This window comes from Anabrus simplex, chromosome 10, assembly GCF_040414725.1.
Source record: "Anabrus simplex isolate iqAnaSimp1 chromosome 10, ASM4041472v1, whole genome shotgun sequence".
NCBI lineage: Eukaryota > Metazoa > Arthropoda > Insecta > Orthoptera > Tettigoniidae > Anabrus > Anabrus simplex.
In genome coordinates this window covers 130652961-130679008 of record NC_090274.1, presented here as the reverse complement: position 1 = coordinate 130679008, position 26048 = coordinate 130652961, and the positions used below count along the sequence as shown (strand labels likewise).

General features: G+C 38.9%; 1 protein-coding gene across 1 annotated transcript in view; it reads left to right on the top strand.

Annotated features, from left to right (window-relative positions):
• The window catches only part of LOC136882074 (zinc finger protein 501), a 197929-nt gene that overhangs the window by 131992 nt on the left and 39889 nt on the right, over positions 1 to 26048 (top strand). The window contains exons 7-8 of the mRNA XM_067154579.2: positions 8595 to 8684; positions 18338 to 18409. Of these exons, the coding sequence (XP_067010680.2) occupies positions 8595 to 8684; positions 18338 to 18409 (162 nt within the window). The remainder of the gene's footprint in view (positions 1 to 8594; positions 8685 to 18337; positions 18410 to 26048) is intronic.

Below are 26048 nucleotides of genomic sequence, written 5' to 3'. Positions count from 1 at the left end.
TGGTATAGCTCCTTCATGCAGACAATTAATCAAATAAGTACTTCAGATATTGTACTATATCCCAACCCATTGTCTTTAGTATATCTCCAAAAACCTTATCAATTCTATCTGCTTTTCTAGTTATCAACTTTCGTATCTTACTGTAAATGTCATTCTTGTCATGAGTAAATTTTAATACTTCTTCAGTATTAGTCACCTCCCCTATCTGAATATTATCATTGTAACCAACAATCTTTACATACTGCTGACTGAATACTTCAGCCTTTTGAAGATCCTCACATACACACTCCCCTTGTTCATTAATGATTCCTGGTATGTCCTTCTTGGAATCTGTTTCTGCCTTCAAGTACCTATACATACTCTTCCATTTTTCACTAAAATTTGTATGACTGCCAGTTATGCTTGCCATCATGTTATCCTTAGCTGCCTTCATTGCTAGACTCAATTTTCTAGTAAGTTCGTTCAGTTTCTCCTAACTTCCACAGCCATTCCTAACTCTTTTTCTTTCCAGTCTGCAACCTCCTTCTTAGTGTCTTCATGTCTCTATTATAATAAGATGGGTCTTTACCATTCCTAACTGCTTTTGCATTCCTCAACAATTGCTTTAAACCCATCCAAGAGTCTGTTTACATTTTTATTTACCGTTTTCCACCGATCATAGTTACTTTTTAGAAACTGCCTCATGCCTGCTTTATCAGACATATGGTACTGCCTAATAATCCTACTTTTGAGACCTTCCTTTCTACCACATTTATTTTTAACTACGACAAAAACAGCTTTGTGATCACTAATACCACCTATTACTTCAGATTCTCTATAGAGCTCGTTTGGTTTTATCAGCACCACATCCAGGATATTTTTCCCTCAGGTTGGTTCCATCACTTTCTGAATCAGCTGTCCTTCCCATATTAACTTATTTGCCATTTGTTGGTCATGCTTCCTGTCGTTTGCATTTCATTTCCAATTGACATCTGGTAAATTCAGATCTCCCACTACAATCACATTTCTTTCCATGTCGTTTCCTACATAGCTGATTATCTTATCAAATAATTCTGAATCCGTGTCAGTGCTTCCCTTTCCTGGTCTGTACACTCCAAATATATCAAGTTGCCTATTATCTTTAGAAATGAGCCTTACACCTAGAACTGTAACTTTTTCGTAGCTTACAAATCCTTCTTTCACCAGAATGAATACTCCTATCTCTACGATACACACTCCAGTTCCGTGAGAAAATTTCTGCATCCATTATATCATTTCTCAGCCATGATTCAACTCCTATTACAATATTTGGTAAATATATATCTATTAAATTAATTCTATTCCTTTCTTTACAGTACTTCTACAGTTCAACACTAACAATTTTATGTCATCCCTACTTGATTTCCAGTTCCCTGTTCTCGCATCAGACGGTTAAGGTGCTGGCCTTCTAACCCCAACTTGGCAGGTTCGATCCTGGCTCAGTCCGGTGGTATTTGAAGGTGCTCAAATATGACAGCCCCGTGTCGGTAGATTTACCGGCACGTTAAAGAACTCCTGCAGGACTAAATTCCGGCACCTCGGCGTCTCTGAAGACCTTAAAAAGTAGTTAGTGGGACGTAAAACAAATAACATTATTATTATTTTTGAGTGATCGGCTGATGATGACCCGGAATTTAGGGTCGAAACCGTTACCGTTTATGATCAACTAGTGATGTAACCTTACATTACTAATTTACATGTATTGAAAAGTTGGAACCATTACATAATTTTACAACCCGTGACAATACAGTCCTGTACTATCAACATAGATGAACAGTGCATGACAGTGATCTTACTGTCCTTCGATATAGTCCCCTCCCATAATTAGGCACTGCTGAGATCGGAAATACATGTCCTGGAAACTTTGCAAGGAGGGGTCCTTTGGGATGGTGTTCTAAAGCCTCATCAAGTTTTGTTGGATGTCAGGAGGGAATATCGTCAAATCTCTTTCCTTTCAAAGCGAGTTTGATGTGTGACTTTTTGGCTCTGACCTTTTTTCGATGAGAGGATTCTGGAGAACGCCATTCCATGCTTTGCAGTTTTGTTTCAGGGTCGTACCTGAGACACCAGGTATCATCCTCAGTGACAATACAGTTCAAAAAATTTGGTGTCGCATCCGCCGTTTCGACAAAATCCTGTGAAGCCTCTAAACGTGCCTGCTTCTGATCATCAATCAAGTGATGTGGCACAAGACGAGAAGTCGTTTTCCTCTTCCGTAACTTCTTGGTAACGATTTGTCGCACGGATTCACGGTTAATCTGTGGTTCATTCACTATCATGTGCACAGTTAATCGCCAATCGTTCGTGATTAATGTCCTCACCTTCTTAATGTTTTCGTCACTGACATTTGTCACCGGTCTTCCGGTATGGGGGTTGTCAGAAACACTTTCCCGGCCTCCTTGAAAACGGGCGAACCACTCGTACTCACACTTCAAGGACAGTGCTTGATCTTCATAAACACCAGCAGTGCATGCATTTCTTTCAGTGTCTTGCCAAGCTTAACACAAAAGTGTACATTGATCTTTTGGTCGTTCGTGTTCCTGTTTGCAGTTCAGAACCAACGCACTATATCAAACAAGTCTTACATGGCACATATACAATGCTCAACTGAACAACGTTGAGAGCAGGTGGTCAAAACCTGCTGCTTCGCAGGTGCAGCGTTGTGTGTCGCCAGTGTTGCCGGATTGACCATTCTGACTTCATTTACAGAACTTTATTGCCATAGGTTGTATTAATTTTAATTGTGATCTCAGTTCAATACGGACCATAATGGAATTCTTATCTTTCAATTAGTACTGCTACATGACAAATACCATGGTTCTACTTTACTATAGGGCCGATGACCTTAGATATTAGGCCTCTTTAAACAACAAGCATCATCTACTTTACTATGAGGGGCCGTTGACTTGGATTTTGGGCCCCTTCAGACAGTAACCATCTTTGATTCAGGATTGTGCTCTGGAGGCAGCCCCTTGGTCAGTATATACCTTTATTTTAAGTTAGTTTTTTGGAAGGTGGGGCATTGTGGGTTGGATCTACTAATTGTTTTAAGTTCATACCCACTGATCATTGTCTTTTTGAATTCTAGTCATTAGATTGATTTTGGAATTATTTTAAACTTTCAACATTTTGAGTTCGACCCACTGATTATTTTAAATTCATATTGATCCTTTCATTCTTAATTATCAAGTTTTGAATTCTGGTCAGTGGATGCATTTTGGAATTTTAAATTGTCATTATATTTTGTCTCATTTCGTACCATTAGGGGCCGATGACCTAGATGTTAAGCTCCTTTAAACAAGTATCATCATCATCTTCATAACCTGCTGCTGTGAAGCTCTGCATTTTGCCACAAGGATGGTTGTCCATATTAATGACGAGATATACATGACTGGGGCTCTGATCTTATCTCACTCATTTTTAGATTCTTGTAGAAGTCATAATGTACTGGAGTAATGAACTGTAGCCACGACATCAAGTCATCAGTTTCTGCAGAAGAAAGTTGTTACATTAATTAATTATATAAGAATACTTCCTGGTTTTTGTGTGCCACACAGTCAACTGAAAATTTAAAAACCTCACACTTCTGTCACTGCTACATCATATGCAAAATAGCCATAGCATTAATTCCCTTGTTCAGGAATATAATCATCATCCCGAGCTGAATCTACTTCACTTGTTTCGGAACCACAGTGAATATTTGTGAAAGAGCTATTAGTGATATCTGGAACAGAATCTCTATCAAATATGAGTCATTTGTACCGTTATGACATTCCCTACAGGTTTTCAATAATGTTATTGTACTGCCTTTCACTAAACAGCAGTAGCCAAATCATTATATCTAAAGTGCACTTAATTCTCTAGTGCTTAGCTTGTCTGCTGGGGCCTCTTCGAAGGACATCAGACTAATTTTTGTGATTTTGCAAGCAGAATTTAAAAATCAACAGGTAAATATTTATTTATTTAGCTTGTGGTATAAGTTGAGCCACGCACAAATTGAGTAACATTATGAAAAACAAGTAATTTACAAAACAGAATAAATATAAAAAGTCAAGGTAAAACAAAAAGTACAGATCAAGAGAGATATGTGCAATGCAGAAAAATAGGAAGAGAAAGAATACAAAAGGACAGAAATGATGTAGAATATAAGTAATCGTTATAAGTTACGAAAGCCATCTTAATAACAATCCTACCGGGCGAGTTAGCCGTGTGGTTAGGGCTGCGCAGCTGTGAGCTTGCATCCGGGAGATAGTGGGTTCGAACCCCACCGTCGGCAGCCCTGAAGATGGTTTTCCGTGGTTTCCCATTTTCACACCTGGCAAATGCTGGGACTGTACCTTAATTAAGGCCGCGGCCACTTCCTTCCCAATCCTAGCCCTTTCCTATCCCATCATCGCCATAAGACCTATCTGTGTCGGTGCGACATGAAGCAACTAGCAAAAAAAAACCAATGCTGATGATAGTATTTACCTATATATACAGTATATAAAGCAGAATATCTGTCTGTACCTTATGCAAATCCATACCATTCCACCAATTTGAACCAAATTTTGTATACTTAACTTTCAGGACCCCACGGGTAACCCCATCTACAAGAAATTTTAACTTCCCTCTCCATTCCATAGATTTAAGCCCTTTGGCGCATTAACATGTGAAATTTCAACTTGCCGTAGAAGGACGAGACAAAACTCATTTTGAGCCTCACGACGTGTAGATCAAAACTTGGTAAAGCCCAATGGGCCTTAAAAAGCATGTTTTAAGGGCCTAAAACCAACCGTTTTGGAGATATTGGCATCACACTTCTCCGCTCTAGGAAATGGATGAAGAAATGAGCAGCAGTAACCATGGCAACGTCAGCTCAAGGATTCTGAAGTAGAATACAGGCTTGGTGTTCGAAGTAGGCACGTGCGTAAATGTAGGCTACGCAAAGGAGAGATTCTGGTACACATATCACTGTCTCAGTAAAAGCACTGTGGGGTAAGCCACCCCTGGAGGTTGTAGTTGGGAGGGGCTGGCATATATAAAAATAACTGAAAATAGTTCGAAACCATAGGTTATGGGGTCGCTGAGATGAACAGTAGCACTTCGCATGTCGTTTAAGTCCAAGTTCAGCCCCCATCGGCATGGGGGTGAGAAGGGCTGAAAAAAATCCAAAATGGCCCAGTGTATGGATTTATGTGTGTGCACGCCTGAGCGGAAGTGGAAATGGGATGAAGTAAAAAATAATATAAAATCACCAATATTAAAGTAGAATCCATAGTTTTCAGCGTCACTGAGATTGATAGTGACACTCCAGGTTTCGTTTAAGTTCAAGTTCACCCACATCGGCACAGGACTCCTCCAACATCATGATACTTTGAATGCTGTTTATGTCATAGTTCAGGCCCAGTCGGAATGGAGATTGAGGAGCGTTGAAAAAAAATGTCCAAAATGAACGAGACTATCGATGTGTTATATTCCAACATAGCTCTCAACTAAAATTGGCACACAAATATACACATAACCATATTTCTAAATTTGCAAAAGACTTCATAAACAATCAATGTCACAGCTAAGAAAACTTTAAAAAAAAACACTTGAAGAATAATCGAAAACGACCAATATCGGTGTCTAATCCATAGTTCCCGTGGTCGGTGAGTTGTATTGTGGCACTCTGGATGCAGTTTAAATACCAGTTCAGACTTAAAATTAAACACACAACAATAACTTGGAAACTACATCACAACAACAAAAGTTATCTTCACACATAATTAACAGGTAATAAAATCCCTAAAAGTAAACAAGCATAGAAATGCTCGGGCAAAGCCGGGTAATATAGCTAGTCATTAATATAAATTGAAAAACTAGTATACTGGTTCTACCTAGTCAATACCTATAAGTTTATTTACAATTCAAAGTTCAGCCTCAATGAAATTTTGGAGAAAGTCAATGTCTTATATGATGAAATCATAAATTTTTATAAGTTCAATTTATTGTCATCAACATATTGGTCTCACGTACGCTTTCCACTCCTCAATCCCTCTGCCCTCCCGCACTCCCCTCTGCCAATAACATTGCTCATACACAAGGACGAATGTGTTACCGACCTAGTGTCAACTTAGGCAGTGTCTGACATAAACACAGAGCTGTTATGAGATTTTGTCTGTTTTTCTATATTTTTATCTACATGGTTCTTCTTTTCCTCAATCTTGCTTCCCTAGTTTTAATACTCATCTTAGTAACTTTTCCTTCTAGATTTCACTCGCACAACATGACTGGACGGCAGTTGATTTCCACTCAGTAGTCTGGCTGGCATTAAATCATGTTGATCTACATTTGTGAATTCATAACACTTTAGATGTTTTTATATTAAGCGGAACAACAGTTTTACTGAATCAGCTGATATTATTTTGCATGAAACAAATTTTAAGGACAGAAGAAACTTCTAATTACATGATCGTCATTTTATAATAGAACTGTTATAACTTCATCACATTACGTCTAGCGACTTCTTCTTCTGATGATGACTCAAAATGCACTTAATTTATGAGTATCGTATATCATATGGGTGTGAATTTTATCCATTTTGTAACTTTTAGTATATTAATTCTAGTCAGCTGAAGATGGCCTAATGCAGCCGAAACATGTCCTGTTATTCTGATATGATGTTTTTACAACTCTGAATTGTAAATAAACTTGTAGGTATTGACTAGGTGGAACCAATATACTAGTTTTACAATTTGTGTAACATAACTGTCAATATGGATCCTAAATGAAAATTATTTTATTATTCTGAATCACAAACAGTCATATCAGCACACTATTTCATTACATAACCAGCTTTCAGACTCGACGGTCAATCAGCTGTGTAAAAACTATTTACAACATTTAAGTCCACATGAGTGTGTCGTCAAAATGAATTAAAATAAGTTAAAATGGAGCCCTGTTGAGATCATCTGTAAGATAAGGAAAAGAAATAACAAGTGAGAGAGTGTGAGAATAATACGTATAAACTTTAGAATGTTGTTACATAAGGTGCGACATATCATAGGAAAAGTCTAGCTGGTCCTGGTGCCTAGGCTTTTGGTGAAGTACTAAACAGACATTCAGCTTTAAGTGTCGAGAGCGCTGGAAGCGCATGACATTACGTCACCTCAAATGTTGTAAATAATTTTAATACTGATGATGGACCTTACAATCTCAAAACCGGTTATGGAATAAAATAGTGTGTTGATATGACTGTTTGTAATTAACAATAACAATGAATATAAGTAAATAGATCAAATAAAAAATAAAAAATAAACGAGGACGTCCAGTTGTGGCAGCCACTGAATAGGCGTTGTTGAAGGTGTTAGAAGGTCGTCGATAGTTCAGCGGAAGACTCCATGTGGCTATCTGAAGGTCATGTGTCCCACTGTCTGGAATTCTTCACCACAGTCAAAGCTTGGAGAAGGTTGAAGGCCCCAAGAACACATCGCACAGCCACTTCTTCCCTGCCCAGTGCGTACTCCATTTAGTGGGACCATACACTCTGGGCGGGGGCTGCGTAGGGTCAAAGCTCGATCTCCTTAGCAGTCCACAGTAGTTTCCTTGCATCAGTGTTTGAGCCAGCAGCAGGGGAGGATGTCTGGATTTCTGTTAACACGTATTAAAATCAAAGAAATCTCACTAATACAAAAACAGTTAGCATTTCAGAAATAAATATCTTCAACCTGAAAAATATTACTTAATTTTGAAAAAAAAAATTGAAAAATAAAAATTGGTGTTCAATGACAGGAACATCACATATTATTTCATCTGACTTCGTCACTATTAAACCTGAAAGAAAGAACATTTAATTCTATATAATTTTATATTTCTGTGATTTGCATACAATTCACTCATGAAGTATGACAGAGTTATTCAGTGCAAACATCACTTTCAGCGATGTCAGGTTTTTTCAGGATGGGTAGCTGTGACTGTGGAGATATATTCAGGAGTACAGTAGTCACTTGCCATGTAATGGAAGTCACTTTTGGGAAATAAAGTCGCTGTCACTGTCCCAATCATCTGAATATACACGCACTCTGGAATCATTCAGCACAGAAGTTCGCTCAGCTATTAAAAAATAAAAATATTTGTTGCAAGCTGATGTAGCAAAGAATTAATACAAATATATTATTATGGTTTGGAAAGAAAGGCAAACAGGTCCAATATCAATAAAACAAAATAAACTCTAAACTAAATAGAGTATCAAAATCAAATTAACATATCTGTAAGTCAAACAAAAAAATGGACAACTTCAAACTGCCACAACATAAACATTCATGGTCAACAGATTTCATTTCTTGAAAATAAAAATATTTCATAGGACTGGTGGATCTATCTGTTGAGTAAAATTAAAAGTAATGCTTTAAGTTAGTGTTGCAATCATCTATTGCTATCTAGCAGCCACACAAATGACCAAAACACCTAAAAATGACAGAGCTGATATATCAGCACTGTGAGTGTTTTTGCCATAACCTCTCACACTAATACATTGGATGCCATTATGATTTTCATGAATTCATATCTTGAGAATATTTACTTTGTAGTGAACAAGATTTTTGTTTTTGTAGGAGTTAAAGGTTGAGTCAGCTGCTGATGATGACGAGGATGTGCAACATCGATCCCCTGTGGAGGTGTCTTTTATGGACTTGGTAAAAGAGGTATGTGTTACTTCCTGCCCATTTCAGGACTTACACGATAACAAAAGAAATGTTCGACATTATACACTTATTACAAGTTGTCCATTTCATGACCGTATCGATGTTTAATCAAGAAGTAAGTATAAATAACCACCTAATCGATACTTTATTAATGCCTCAGGCAAAATTGAATAAAATTAAAACTTACAGGACATGTTTCAACCACTTAGTGGTCCTCTTCAGCTGTATAAATAAAGAACTGAAAAGAAAAACATTGACAATAAGCACAAATAAAAGTTCTTTGGAGACTCCTTTGATAAAAATGGAGGTCATCAGAATAGGTCATCTTGCCTCTCGTTCTTGTTTGGAAAAGATGTTTATTCTGCGCTGTCTAGAGGGTCTGTCTTTGAGCGCGACCTGGTGAAGTAACGATGTGATACAGTTTGACAGTTCATGGAAAGCTCTGGAGAGAAGGGAAGTAGAGTTTTATCGTCATCTAAAATAACATGTGATTAATAAAGGTAATCTTATGAACAACCTGGAAAACCTCCACATCGTTCTTGATAAATTGGAAAACGGTGAAGAGAATCTCAACGAAAACAACGAGCATAAAAACATCTTATATGAGAATATTAGCAAATACTTAGAATGGGTAGACATGAAACAGACTAGACGAACAAGAGATATAATCAAACACGACATCGCAGAAGCACAGCCCAATCTCCCTCCTCCCTCACGTGTTATTTTAGATGACGATAAAACTCTACTTCCCTTCTCTCCAGAGCTTTCCATGAATTGTCAAACTGTATCACATCGTTACTTCACCAGGTCGCGCTCAAAGACAGACCCTCTAGACAGCGCAGAATAAACATCTTTTCCAAACAAGAACGAGAGGCAAGATGACCTATTCTGATGACCTCCATTTTTATCAAAGGAGTCTCCGAAGAACTTTTATTTGTGCTTATTATCAATGTTTTTCTTTTCAGTTCTTTATTTATACAGCTGAAGAGGACCACTAAGTGGTCGAAACATGTCCTGTAAGTTTTAATTTTATTCAATTTTGCCTGAGGCATTAATAAAGTATCGATTAGGTGGTTATTTATACTTACTTCTTGATTATACACTTAAGAAAATGAAAATTGTAACATCATGAAGGCATTGGTCGTTTGTGTTGATTTTCAGGATATGGAACGATGCCATGTAGGTATGTAAACGATCAAAGTGTCAGACCCATTGGATAGTTGCTACAGGTCTCCCCACGTGATTGGTCGCGGAGGAATCAACTCCAGTATACAGACTCTGGTGTAGCGTAGTTGACTTGCAGTCTGTGCAGTGAAGTGTTCCCCGTCAAACATGCCTCGACGACAGAGAAGAGCACGCTATCAACAACTGTCGCCGTTTGAGAGGGCTTGGATAATTGGGCTGTGTGAGGCTGGATTATCGGTAAGGACTGTTGCTGCACGTGTTGGCCGACAGGCATTACGGTACAACGTGTATGGCAGCAGTGGTCAAATGAAGGTACCCACACTCATAGACCTGGCACAGGCCCAGCGCGACAGTGTAGAGTAGTGAAATGAGCAGTGCATCAAGTCTCGGGAGACAAAGACACCCCTCACCATGCTCATTAAAATTATTTGAGACCAGGTATGGAAAAACCATAGCTGAGCAACTGAAAAATGCAACAGATTTCAATTTAAAAGCAATTTATAAGGTGCTTTAGTATAAAGAAAGAACAAGAAAGGAACTAAAGGAAAAAAGCTATTCTCTAGAGCAGCATAAATTAATTGCATTTGGGAGAGGTGGCACTATTGTTTGTTTATCGCAGTGGTTAGAGGGCAGCAGGGCAAGCAGCAGACATATAAATTGCCAGAGTGCAATCATTACATGACCTGCAAGATGGTGACCAGTGCATAGTAGCGTGTGTTTCAGTCTCCAGCTTTATGAGTGATTTGAAGGTGTAAGATCAGCATTTACTTGTGGAACTTTCAATTAAGTGATAAGTAAAACCACCGTGCTATGAATAGCCAGTTCAAAGTGTGTCACAAGTAATTAACAACATAATGTTTCTTGTAAACAGCCATGCCAGGGAAAGGAAAGGTAGCAACAACAACAACGACCTAAAGGAAGCTCTGAGAGACAAGGAAACACTTGCCATGCTAGCCAACATCATACAAGACCAGGTAGCCAGGGCCATTATAGAGCAACTTAAAGCTACGATAGATCTTAATATCAGAGTAATCAAGGAGACAAGGGAAGTGCTGGAGGCCAGAGACAAGACAACATCAGATTTTAAGGAATAGCTCGAAACTGAGTCCGCTGCTCTCGAGCAATATCAGAGGCGGCAATCACTGAGTTTGTTCGGAGTGCGGGAATCGAGTGGGGAGGACCTGGACAAAATTGTCACTGAGCTAGCTGACAATATTGGAGTACATTTAACACACGAGGACATAGACAGAAGTCACAAGCTAGGCAAGATGAGTCCAGGTAAGTCGCGTCCGATAATAGTGAAGTTTGTGTCGTACCACAAATGTAACGAACTGTTCAAATCTAAAAAGAAACTGAAAGGAACGGCCAAACACTCAGGGAAGACCTCACATTAATTAACATGAAACTGTTGCAAGAAGCGATCACTAGATTTTCTGTGTCCAATTGTTGGACAATAGATGGTACGATTATTGTGAAACACAATGGTGTGACATATTATGTGTCGAGCCGAGCAGAATTGGACAAGACTAAATAAACCGACAGACCGAAACTAAAATATTATTATACAATTTACAGTTTTAACTAAATTAGACACTAGACTTTAGTGTATTACTATAATTACTATTCCAACTATTACTTATAGATTATATCTTCATTAGATTTTCATATAATAACTAGGCAAGATAGCGTACAGGTTGGCAACTCTTAAGTGAGAGTGCTGCACATGCTTCTATTTTTGACAAGGTTACTGGTGGTCAGCTGATCAGAATCTCCGCTTCCATACCTACCCAGCCCCTTAATACTAATCCCCTTACAAATGCTTTTAACAACTTCCCAAATTCCTTACAGGTAGTACATGCTAACGTTCAGAGTCTAATTCTTTACTTCCACGAACTCCGTAACATAATTGCTAATGTCAACCCTCACATTGTGACGAACGGGGAAACCTTGGTTGTCAGATTCTCTTGTCCACCTCGAAAATTATAGTTTGATCTGAAATGATCGCAGAGGTAAAGCCGGCTGTGGAGTAGTAACGTATGTTAGGAACGACCTAAAATATAAAATAATCTACAAAACAATCAGTGAATACTGCACAAGGCCTGAGTTCATTTTCATAGAAATTGATGCTCTAGGTGAAAAGTGCTTACTGAGTGTAGTGTATTGCCCACCAAAGATTGGATACATCACCGACCTTGAGGACATCCTACTAGACCTCGTACCCAGGTATGAGCAAATTTTATTACTAGGTGACCTCAATACTGACATTCTTAATGATAAAATGACTGAGACCGAGCAATTAATCAATATATTTAAATCGTGTAACATGACGGTTTTGCCGCTTACTGCAACACATCACATACATTACTGGACTTAATTGTAAAGAATAACCCTGACAGGGTACTGACCCGTGGGCAAATGTCTGCTTGCAGACTATCCAATCACGACTTAATTTATTTAGCTTATTCACTTAAATGTCCGAAGTACAGACCTAAATTAATTATATTCCGAGACCTAAAAAATATAAATGACGAAGCCCTATTAGAAGATGCTGCAAACATACCTTGGCATAATGTCCATATTTTTGATAATTTACATGATAAAGTAGAGCTCTTAAACAAACAACTGCTAGCTCTTCTCAATAAACACATGCCAAAACGCACAGCCCTCGTAATGCCCTGCGGCTCCATGGATGGCTCAGGAAATATGAGACTTAATGACAGAGAGAGACAAAGCTTTCAGAAAATCTAAAACTAGCCAAGTACCAAACAATTTTGACCTGTACAAGACCCTTCGTAATAGAACCTAACAGGCCATAAGGAATGCTAAAACAAGACACTCACAGAACATTTTGCTAACCCAGAACATGACAGCAATCTGGAAAATCGTTTTAAAAATGGGCATAGGTGGAAATAAAATACATACTGCTGACATTAAACTATCTCTGGATGATTTAAACCAATACTTTACTACAAGACTTGTTAACACTGAAAAGACAACAAAACAGACGATTAACAAAATTCTACACAATGACAATACTAACAATGGAGGAGACCAGTTATATTTTTCACTCGTAACTCCCACTCAAGTGAGACAAATTGCATGATCAATAAAGATAAATGCGACAGGATGTGATGAGATTGTTCCACAGTTACTGTAAAAAAACTCTAGACTTAATCCTACCATCTCTATACGACATCTTACCGACCTCGATAGCTGCAGTCACTTAAGTGCGGCCAGTATCCAGTATTACATGTAATAAATATCATTTTTGATCCGTATAGATGATATTTGATTAAAATAATAACAGTAAGTTATTTATTAAATTGACCACCTAATCAATACAATAAGTCTTGTCTTGGATGATTTACATTGATCTATTAACTAATAATGGTATATGTTTCACCTAGTATGAAGGCATCATCAGCCATTGTCTTAACCTCGGAATAAAAATAAGCACTTGATTAACATATAATAAAATGAAATTAATTTTTAAAAAGTCTTGAAGAGACTTAAACTAAAATTAACATTAAAAATAACAATGTTGGTTTTAAAAATATTTTTTTTACAATGTGATGAATTACAATGGTGATAGTATCAAAATTATTGACATTAAAAGGCTGCTGTTACAAGTAAAATGGACGAAGCAACAGACTGTGATGAACAAGTAGTAAGATTGCTATAAAATTAAGTTGACCGATTGGCGGTTACAATTAGAATCTGACGAGAATGGCGATCAATCGTATTTATTCCAAGAAGGCATGCACGCGTAATGGGGGGACGAGTTTCTTCGTCATTCGCGGAAGCATAATGGGTGCGACAAGGTAACTCGTCACCCGCATCATTACAATGGGCGTGACGAATGAACCCTTTTTCACTATTCCCAGCTATGAATGTTCATTTCTCTGTGAAAACTCTCCAGATAAAACTCCCTCCCCCCCAACATGTAAGAAAACTGCTTATCCAAAGTATAGTATTGCCAATATTAGACTACTGTGACGTAGTATGCAGTAACCTGAGCACCTCACTTTCCATCAAGCTCCAAAAGGCACATAATACATGTGTTTGATTCATTTCAGATATACCAAGGTTTAACCATATTTCTCCCGCATTTGATAGACTTTCATGGTTCCGTTTAAGAGAGCAATGAAATTTACATACGGTTTCCCTGTTACATCATATACTGAACCTTAACACTGCCGAATTACCTTGCCACACAATTCCATTACCTAGCATCACCTTCTAGTAATCCTACCAGATGATCATCCACCTTAGTACTAAGCATTCATTCCCATTCACCGCTCAACTCGCTACAGCAGATGATTTATAGTCGCTGCCAGCCGAATTTGGAATTCCCTACCTGCTGAAATTAGGAGCGTGTCAAACCCCCTCCGCTTTAGGAAACTCTGTCACACCTGGTTAATAAATAATAATTATTCATAACATACTAGGATTAGATCATAGCTAAGTTATTATGTTAATTAAAACATTTAATTGATACCTTAAGATATTAAACTGTAGATAATTTATTTAGTCTATATTTAACTCTTCATGTAGGTGTATGTATGGTCGTACAGAATAGCAGGCTTCATAGCCTGAGTCCCGCCATATAAAACAAGACAATAAATAAATAAACATTTCTGACAGGACAAGATGGATTTCAGAGATAATGTGTGAATGCTACAAATGCAAAAATAATAGGAAAAATATCATCGAAACGTGAACATCAGTCAGTCAGATGTGAAAGAAATAGAGACCGGATTATAATCGACTTTACCGAAGAAATCGGTGTCAATTTGAAGCCAGACAGAAATGACCCACAGCCTATTACTGTGAAATTTGTGTCATATCAGAAGCGTGGTAAGGTTTCCATGGACAGATGAGAATGGGTATTTGGTCTCATCTTAGTAAGACTTCAACTACTCCAGGATTTAATCGCAAAATTCACAGTACAAAATTGTTGATGTTCAGATGAACTGATAATGGTGAAGCAGAACGACAATAGAATTAGAATAAAGTTATGCCAAGCTTCATAGAATGCAGGAAGCCATCAATTTCAGACATGTAGGCTAACATATTTTATAAAACGCTACCTGTTGTGTCGGGTTGTAGTTTCATTGATTATGTCATTTAGCTGAGATGAGTTGCAGCAGAAGAGATGAAGAACAACTGTCGGTCAGTGTTAGTAGGGTGGGGCCGATGACCTTCGATGTTAGGCCCCTTAAAACAACAAGCAGCATCAGTTAGTAGGGTGATCCCTGACATACTGTATGACTGTAATGTTCATGTCTGGCCTCCAGAGGTCTGGTGATTCGCATCGGTAACCTGTCGAATAACACCAAGGGGTCTGCTCAGTGCTTAACGCCCCATCCGATGGATGAATAACTGCCAACAGCATAATAAACGTGAACAATTAAGGTCTGGAATTGAAACCTGGCTTTTGACATGCAATGTAGTGATTGGAAATAGTACCTTCTCTCCTACTCTGTTGGCCTTCTTATGATAAAAATCTTTTCCATTGATCGGACTCGAACCAGACCATAACCCTCATGACCGAACATTGCTCGCTTTCTCTTCAACATCCAGAATGTTGGCACCACTTTCTGATGGTGCTACACGTACGACTGTGCCTGCCTACGATCTACTACGCGTGCGACAGAAATTGGTTTAGTTCTCTTTAAAAATAACAACCTGTCATAGCTACATTGTCCGACTCGTTGGCTGAATGGTCAGCGTACTGGCCTTCGGTTCAGAGGGTCCCGGGTTCGGTTCCCGGCCGGGTCGGGGATTTTAACCTTCATTGGTTAATTCCAATGGCCCGGGGGCTGGGTGTTTGTGCTGTCCCCAACATCCCTGCAACTCACACACCACACATAACACTATCCTCCACCACAATAACACGCAGTTCCCTACATACGGCAGATGCCCCCCACCCTCATCGGAGGGTCTGCATTACAAGGGCTGCATTTGGCTAGAAATAGGCACACGAAATTGTTATATATTATAGCTACATTAGCACTTATTTTTTTCTTTTATTCATAAAAATATAGTCCATTCCTTCCTCTACCAGATAATGTTATCAATTAAGTCGCTGTGCCCTTAGTGACCATTTAAAAGGAGAGTGGTATCCTTCGACACACCCTGAAGCAGCACAATGTGTTATGACTGCGTGCCTCAGGGCAGAAAGGGAAGCCGTGATCAAGAGTAAATGTGAAGACATCAGAAATGGGGGAACATTTTCAAGGAAGAAAGAACTAAGAGGTCTAAAGGGGAGACGTATGGTGCAGGGAGTTCTGAAATAAGTAGATATTCTTTTGCTTCTTTCTCGCTTTGCAATTTTTCAATATTTTACTCTGTACACAATGCTCCTTGTGATGCAGTTCTTTTGTTTTAACTTGGCGAGATTGTTCTCAAAGATACGGGTATTTAAATTTGTAATGGTATTTAAAATACTTTAAATTTTAATATGAATTTTGATGATTGTTGTATTAATGTAGTTTTTTAATTTAGAAACAAAATTTCTAACATTTCTAACAGAATAGTATTCACCTCATAGTAAAACCCATTACTATTACTACATCATTTCCCCTTATCCAGCTCCTTATGCTGCTCTTCACCTTGTTCTAGGTCTTCCTCTTCTTCTCTTGCCTTTGCACTTTATATCCAGCATCTGTCTTGGAATTGATTCTCCTCCATCCTTTTTACATGTCCAGACCACCTTCGTTTATTCTTTTCAACTCTCTCATTTAGCCTTCCTATCCCAACTTCCTTCCTAACATCTTCATTTCTCACTCTGTCTTTCCTGTCGTACTTCTTATGAATTTCATCTCACTGGCTTGAATTCTACTCTCTTGCCTGCTATTCAAAGTGCAAGTCTCAGCTGCATAAGTCAGTATAGGTACATAGTACATTTTGTACTTTTCCTTGGTACAACTAGTACCATATCATATCATCGTCCCAGTCCAAGTTTCTTTCTATAATACTGCATCAGATTGTGTCCTTCCATCTCAATCATGGTTGTCCACAACCTCTCTTCCTTGCATTTGCATTTCTATCACCTTTTTTGGCATTCTTTTGTCCCTTATTCGCTTTATGTGCCCAAACCATCTTAGTCGGCTCTTCTCTGTCTTAATTTTTTCCACTCCAATTTCTTCCCAGATTTTCTCATTCCTTATTTTGTCTCTTCTACTCTTCTGTAACATACTCCTCAAGAACTTAATTTCGGCTGCCTGTAATCGACTCTCATCCTTCTTTGTCATTGTCCAAGTTTCTCCTCCGTAAGTTGCTATGGGTACGTAATACATCTTGTACATAGTTTCCTTTGCTTCCATTGGCAGATTTTTGTCCCATAAGATGTTCCTTACACTATGATAGAAACAGCTTCCAGCTTGAATCCTTTTACTAATCTCAGCATCCAGTCGAACATTCTCCATTAATTCACTTCCCAGGTATTTGAACATTTCCACAACTTCCAGGGGTTTGTCTGCAAGTCTAATCTGGCCTTTCCCTTCTTTCTCCCTTCTAGTCATAACAAGAGTTTTACTCTTTTCTACACTTATTTTCAATCCGCATTCTTTGATCTTCCCACTCGCCACATCCAACTGTTCTTGAACCTTCATGTCCTCTTCTATCCAAATCACAATATCATCTGCAAATAACATGATGTTCATTTCTCTTCCTCCATATGTTGCTTTTGCTGTTCTCATGTCGTCATCGATTACTGTTGTAAACAGGATTGGTGATAGAACACTTCCCTGTCTCAGCCCACTAATTAATTTGAACTAACTTGTGTTTGCCTGCAACTACAACATTCCTAGTATATTGCCACCATCAATTGTATTAATCCCTGTCCAATTCCTTTTTGCAGCAAACTGCCCCAAACTTTAGTCCTGGGGACACTTTCATATGCCTTTTCAGTGTCAATGAATGTCATCACCATATCATTCCCATACTCCCATTGCTTTTCCATTAGTTGTCTCATAATGAAAATGGGCTCTATTGTTGACCTTCTTTTCAACCCTCAACCTATTATTATGATGGGGTCACCACTCCCAAAGGCCCATACATTTGGTAAACGTCAACAAAATTTCAGCTTGATAAGATGAAAACTATTATGCAAGGGACTTCTTTATGGACTACTTTTTAAGTATAAATATCATTTGAACCAATACAGCCACACACCTCTAATTTGGTAAAACAAGTGTTTATTTGACTTAAAATCTGTACAAGTTTCAAAATTCAGTCCTAACTCCTCTTAAAGGACGAAACACTTATTGTTATTCACTTAGCTTGTCTGTGTCTTCAGCTTGTCAGAAGAAAATGTATTCCAGATGAAAAACTTGGGTGGCCTCTATGACATGTTTGCTCGTTGTGGCTTGACTGTCTCTTCATTATATATTTTACAATCAGATTGCTTCTTGTCAGTGTATTAACTCGTTAGTAAAATAATGTGTTCAAATTTCTTTTTTAAGGAGTCAAGTGTCCACCAGGTGATGGTGAATGATGATCCACAACCAGAGCTTGATTTAGAGACAGACAAGAAGGTAGGTGACCTTCCAGTTCTTCTTCTGTGGTCACTTCCCTCCCAGTCTTTGCCATTTTCTATCCCATTGTTGCCATAAGACCTGTCTCTGTCGGCGCAGCGAAAAACAAATGGCAAAAGGAGTTCTTCATTGCTTGTGCTATAGAATTCATAATTTTTCACAGGATTTTTCATAGAAGAAATAATCTATTTGGGAAGAACGAATAACAACAGACTTACTTATCAAATACACAAATGTTTGCAATCAAACGTACGAGATCAAGATGGTATAAGCAAGTAGAGAAAGACCTTGCTGAATTAGGATCATCAAATCTGCTGGATAGGAATATAATCAGGAAAATTGTTCACACAAGGGGATTTGAGGAAGACGAGAAGAAACCAACGTGACGTACTTGGGCGGAGGAACAGGAATCACAACAGTCGATGAAAATAAAGAACTACTGGGCAAACAAATGTTGATTCCAAGTGGTCCTAAGTGAAGAAGAAGAAGAAATAGTTAGCATGCACACATAGATGCAGTGTAAGCCTCCATAGCTCAGGTGGCAGCACGCCGGCCTCTCACCACTAGGTTCCGTGGTTCAAATCCTGGTCCTTCCGTGTGAGATTTGTGTTAGACAAAGCGGAGACGGGACAGGTTTTTCTCTAGGTACTCCAGTTTTCCCTGTCACCTTTCATTCCAGCAGCACTCTCCTGTATCATTTCATCTGTCAGTCATTAATCATTGCCCCAGAAGAGTACGACTGGCTTCATCAGCCGGCGCAATTCCTATCCTCGCCGCTAGATGGGGCTTCATTTATTCCATTCCTGACCCAGTCAGAACTGGAAACTGGCTGTGGATTTTCATTTTCAGATGCAGTGTGGTGTATTTTATGAAGTCTTTCTCTATAATATACATACATACATACATACATACATACATACATACATACATACATTATCATTATAGACTGTTATGCCTTTCAGCGTTCAGTCTGCAAGCCTGCGAGAATTTACTAAACGTCGCCACAATCCTCGATTTGCAACTAGTGTTGTGGCCTCATTTAGTTCTATACCTCTTATCTTTAAATCGTTAGAAACAGAGTCTAACCATCGTCGTCTTGGTCTCCCTCTACTTCTCTTACCCTCCATAACAGAGTCCATTATTCTCCTAGGTAACCTATCCTCCTCCATTCGCCTCACATGACCCCACCACCGAAGCCGGTTTATGCGTACAGCTTCATCCATCGAGTTCATTCCTAAATTAGCCTTTATCTCCTCATTCCGAGTTCCCTCCTGCCATTGTTCCCACCGGTTTGTACCAGCAATCATTCTTGCTACTTTCATGTCTGTTACTTCTAACTTATGAATAAGATATCCTGAGTCCACCCAGCTTTCGCTCCCATAAAGCAAAGTTGGTCTGAAAACAGACCGATGTAAAGATAGTTTCGTCTGGGAGCTGACTTCCTTCTTACAGAATACTGCTGATCGCAACTGCGAGCTCACTGCATTAGCTTTACTACACCTTGATTCAATCTCACTTACTATATTACCATCCTGGAAAAACACACAACCTAAATACTTGAAATTATCGACCTGTTCTAGCTTTGTATCACCAATCTGACATTCAATTCTGTTGGATTTCTTACCTACTGACATCAATTTAGTCTTCGAGAGGTTAATTTTCATACCATACTCATTGCACCTATTTTCAAGTTCCAAGATGTTAGACTGCAGGCTTTCGGCACAGTCTGCCATTAAGGCCAAGTCGTTAGCATAGGCCAGGCTGCTTACTACATTTCCACCTAACTGAATCCCTCCCTGCCATTTTATACCTTTCAGCATATGATCCATGTAAACTACAAACAGCAAAGGTGAAAGATTACAGCCTTGTCTAACTCCTGTAAGTACCCTGAACCAAGAACTCATTCTACCATCAATTCTCACTGAAGCCCAATTGTTAACATAAATGCCTTTGATTGATTTTAATAATCTACCTTTAATTCCATAGTCCCCCAGTATAGCGAACATCTTTTCCCTCGGTACCCTGTCATATGCTTTCTCTAGATCTACGAAACATAAACACAACTGCCTATTCCTCTCGTAGCATTTTTCAATTACCTGGCGCATACTGAAAATCTGATCCTGACAGCCTCTCTGTGGTCTGAAACCACACTGGTTTTCATCCAACTTCCTCTCAACGACTGATCGCACCCTCCCTTCCAAGATGCCGGTGAATACTTTGCCTGGTATACTAATCAATGAGATACCTCGATAGTTGTTGCAATCCTTCCTGTTCCCTTGCTTATAGATAGGTGCAATTACTGCTTTTGTCTAATCTGAAGGTACCTTACCAACACTCCACGCTAATTTGACTACTCTATGAAGCCATTTCATCCCTGCCTTCCCACTATACTTCACCATTTCAGGTCTAATTTCATCTATTCCTGCTGCCTTATGACAATGGAGTTTATTTACTATCCTTTCCACTTCCTCAAGCATAATTTCACCAACATCATTTTCCTCCTCCCCATGAACTTGACTGTTTGCAACACCACCATGATGATTTCCTTTTACATTGAGAAGATGTTCAAAATATTCCCTCCACCTCTCCAGTGATTCCCTGGGATCTGTTATGAGTTCACCTGAATTACTCAAAACACTGTTCATTTCCTTTTTCCCTCCCTTCCTAAGATTCTTTATTACTGTCCAGAAAGGTTTCCCTGCTGCTTGACTTAGCCTTTCCAGGTTATTACCAAAATCTTCCCATGACTTCTTTTTGGATTCAACAACTATTTGTTTCGCTCTGTTTCTTTCATCTATGTACAAATCCCTGTCTGCCTCGGCCCTTGTTTGGAGCCATTTCTGATAAGCCTTCTTTTTACGTTTACAGGCTGCTCTCACTTCATCATTCCACCAAGATGTTTGCCTTTTCCCATCTTTACACACAGTTGTTCCTAGGCATTCCCTTGCTGTTTCTACTACAGCATTCCTGTATGCCACCCATTCACTTTCTATATCCTGAACCTGCTTACTGTCTACTGTTCGAAACTTCTCACTAATCATATCCATGTACTTCTGTCTAATTTCCTCGTCCTGGAGATTTTCTACCCTTATTCGTTTGCAGACAGATTTCACTTTCTCTACCCTAGGCCTAGAGATACTTAGTTCACTACAGATCAGATAATGGTCTGTATCATCGAAAAATCCCCAAAAAACTCGTACATTCCTAAAAGATTTCCTGAATTCAAAGTCTGTTAAGATATAGTCTATCATGGATCTGGTACCCCTAGCCTCCCATGTGTAGCGGTGAATAGCCTTATGCTTGAAGAATGTATTCGTAACAGCTAAACCCATACTAGCACAGAAGTCCAGCAAACGCTTCCCATTAGCTTCCATATCTTCCCCACATTTACCAATCACCCTTTCGTATCCTTCAGTTCTATTCCCAACTCTCGCATTGAAATCGCCCATTAGCACTATTCTATCCTTGCTGTTGACCCTGACCACGATGTCACTCAATGCTTCATAAAACTTGTCAACTTCATCCTCATTTGCACCCTCACATGGTGAATACACGGACACACTTCTTGTCCTAATTCCTCCCACTGACAAATCTACCCACATCATTCGCTCACTTACGTGCTTAACAGAAACTATGTTGCGTGCAATGGTATTCCTGATAAAGAGCCCTACCCCAGACTCTGCCCTTCCCTTTCTAACACCCGTCAAGTACACTTTATAATCTCCTATCTCTTCCTCCTTATCTCCCCTTACCCGAATATCACTTACTCCAAGCACATCCAGATGCATCCTCTTTGCTGACTCAGCAAGTTCTACCTTCTTTCTTCCATAAGCCCCATTAATATTGATAGCTCCCCATCGAATTCCATTTCGTTCGCCGAGTTGTTTCGAAGGAGTCCCTCGCCTGTCAAATGGGAGTGGGACTCCATTACTCCCATAGGTCCGAGGCTTGCTTAAAGTGTTCTGAGCTCGGTAAATTCATGAAGCAGGATGCTGCCCTACTTGCACATAGTCCAAGTGAGGATCTCTCCTCTAACGGGTTATGGACCACCGGTGAATTGTGTAGTCCTAGCCGCCTGAGCACAAAGAGGGCCACGACTCAGAATATATCCGAGATGCCCACTCCCGTTCCATAGCAACTGGTATCCTGACTCTCAGGACCACTTACTAGGCCACTCAACCGTTGCCCATGGTTCACGAACTAGGACGTGACTACAGTAACCCACAAACATGAACCATAAATTCTATATGACCTCTGTTCTTTTTGCTGTGGTGGATACAATCCAAGGTATTCCCTAGAGGCTCTGAAATGGGATGCGAGGGGTGGCAGCCTTGGGACACTTAGCTGAGTCTTGGCGTTGCTTCCAATTACTTCCTCAAAATGTCAAATCTCTTCCTTTTCCTTTCTGATTAGCATTAATATTTCCTTTCTGATTAGCAATGATATTGGATGGTTGTCCAGTGTTGCTTCCCCCTGAGACAATATCCATCACCACCATCATTAGAGTTAATAGAGGGTGATTCTTTAGTTATACTTCCTCTTAAAAATCACTACCACCCCACACTGTATAAAGGAGCAATGTTTCTCTTAAGCGCTTCTTTCTCCAGCTCGTGCTTGATCCATAACTTTTCATCTTTCATTTGGCGTGTATTGTCCAAAATCTTCTTCACAAATAGGGTTGAAATGAACCTCACTTTCACTAGTTTCTTGCCGTTTCTCTTCCCCTTTCGCTGAGTCTCATCATCAGCTTCCCTGCAGTTGATCTTCAATCTCTCATTTATTAGCTCTAGCACTTTAAATACCATATCTTCTTTAGCATTCTCAGGTAACCCGTATATAAAAATATTTTTCTTACAAGTTTCCTGCTGGAGCTTTTTCTCTTGCCACATCAAATTTTTTATTTCTTCTTCCATTCTCTTCACCTTATCCCTCAATTTGCTATTCTGTTATTGTTTTGAACCACCAGTTCTGTTACCTTTATTAGCTCCTCTTTCGTCTAGCCCTTTATTTATCTCAGTTCACTGGCTTGCTCTCGTAGGAGCTCTCTTGTTTGTTCTGCTTGGCCTGTGACTATTTCCCTTATCGTCTCCATCTCTTCCCATCCAACCATACCAGAAAGATCAGGTCCAGGGTTCATCTTCACCCCTGCAATGACCAACAGCACCCCCATCACTGAAGCTGCCATCAGTCAGTCCCACTTGCCATCCGGCACTCTATTCCTTCTTGTGGCTCGTGGGCCTGTCTCTACCGTGCCAACGACCTAATGTCGCCCGGTACTGTTCAGTTGAAATCCCCATGTCAGCACTCACTCAATGAACAACCTTCCTCTTCGCATGCACGATTACAACTGACAAGAGTGATGTTATGACATGTGCTTGTCAAACATTACTTATTATTCACTAGTGATTATGTTTACATGTTTTTAAAATTACACTTAGCACACACCAATGAAAAATAGGGTTTTCTTCACCACCATCATTAGATTTAATAGAGGGTGGTTGCCCAATTGTACTTCCTTTATTTACATTTGTCTGCAGTCATTTTGCTATTGACCGAGCTCGATAGCTGCAGTCGCTTAAGTGCAGCCAGTATCCAGTATTCGGGAGATAGTAGGTTCGAACCCCACTGTCGGCAAGGTGGTTTTCCGTGGTTTCCCATTTTCACACCAAGCAAATGCTGGGGCTGTACCTTAACTGAGGCCACGGCTGCTTCCTTCCCACTCCTAGCCCTTTCCTGTCCCATCGTGACCATAAGATCTATCTGTGTCGATGCGACGTAAAGCAAATAGCAAAAAAAAAAAAAAAAAAAAAAAAAAAATTGAACAAAAACAAATGTACCAACCCTAATTTGGACATCCTGGAGTCCATTTTTTTCTATCATGTCACAATTTTAAAATAATAACATTTTTAATACACTTATATCCATTTTATTTAAATTGAGTGCTCTTGAACTTGAAGCTTGGGACACATCGAGTATACCAGTCTCAACTAGGTTTTTGGAAAATTATGGAGGTGATAAATAAGCTTAGCTAGTACATAAACCGGCTTTGAGCTTTTCAGAATCTGGTTGTTGCATGCCTTTGAAAATGCACTTTCTTCATTCACACCTTGACATTTTCCCATCAGATCTCTTCGCAGTAAGGGATGATCTTAGTGAGAGGTAACGTAAGGACATACCAGCCGTGGCATCCAGGTACCAGGGTCAATACAGTCCGAATACGTGCGTGCTTTCTGCTGGTTCCTACAGTGATCAACCACATGCCAACAAAAGCAAAGATCTCAAGCACTTTCAACAGAGCTTTTAGTGCTTGTTACATATTATAAGTATATATCTTCTTATAATATGTAAAATAATAACAATTTGCAAAGAATGTACAAACTTAACTTAATATAAATTATCTCTGAGTTTACAGTACAGGAATATATTCTGAATAGCATTTAGAATTAATTTTACATTCCCATAACTCAAAAATCTGACGTGCTAAGATAACTTTGAATATAAATCTGGAATCAACACATCAGTTTCAGTATAAATTACTTCAAATTTCCTCAGTAGGCACGATCAGTCTTGTTCCTCTGCAGTGCTATTTCAAACAATGTTTTCCATATCTTAGGAGTGTTGTAATAGACAAGAAAAATGTTCCACCGATCAATACTATTTATTGTGAATGAATCATTGCACTAGTACCGGTTTCGGCCTCTCTTGGCCAACATCAGCTAGCACACAATATTTACAGTCATTAGACAAAATTACAAAGATGTTACGTTAGAGCATCCAGATGTCTCATGAAAAAATGGAAGTAAAATATATTGCAGTATGTTGCGTTGAAATATCTCTGATTAAAAGTGGTGATGGTTATAATAAACTAAAACTTATTGAGTGTGCATGGATATGAGTACATAAACACATTAAAATATATAGGCCACATCATAAGACACTAAAAAATATAGCACATTGAACACATTAAAACTTAGTATATTTTAAAAACGTCTATTAAAATTTTGTTGCGTAGTATTCATTCTTCAATCCTCTCGTAGTTCTTGTGTTGATTAAGTTGTATTAGGTGATCATCGAGAATGTTCTATGGCTGATATACTTTGTATTGGTACATTATAAGAACTCTTGTCATTAAAATTGACCTTATGCTTCTTAAAAATGTTGGCGATTTCGTAAATCTTATTATTGGTATAGGTGAAAGAGGCATAGTTGTCTGTTTTTCAAAATTGCCTTTAAAACAGTTGACAATAACATTAATCTCTTTTACAACCATCATAAAATCAACAACACTATGAACAAATACAATAAATCAGGTGTATATAAGTTGAATTGCAATCAATGTTCCGCGAGCTATATTGGACAAACCGGGAGAGGCTTTTTGATCAGATATAAGGAACATGTCAACACCGCTAAACATAGAAGATACTCCTCCATGAGCACTCATATGACAGAGTCCAATCATTTCTTCACTTCCATAGAACAGGACCTAAAAATTCTTTATTTTCATAATAAGGACAGTTTACTCAACGTTTTAGAAAACATTTATATCAACATAGATCAAAAACGCAACCGCATTCTTAATTTGAATGAGATTTCTGAAACTACGAACGTAACTTTTGAGGCATTGCTTAACAGTTCCTAT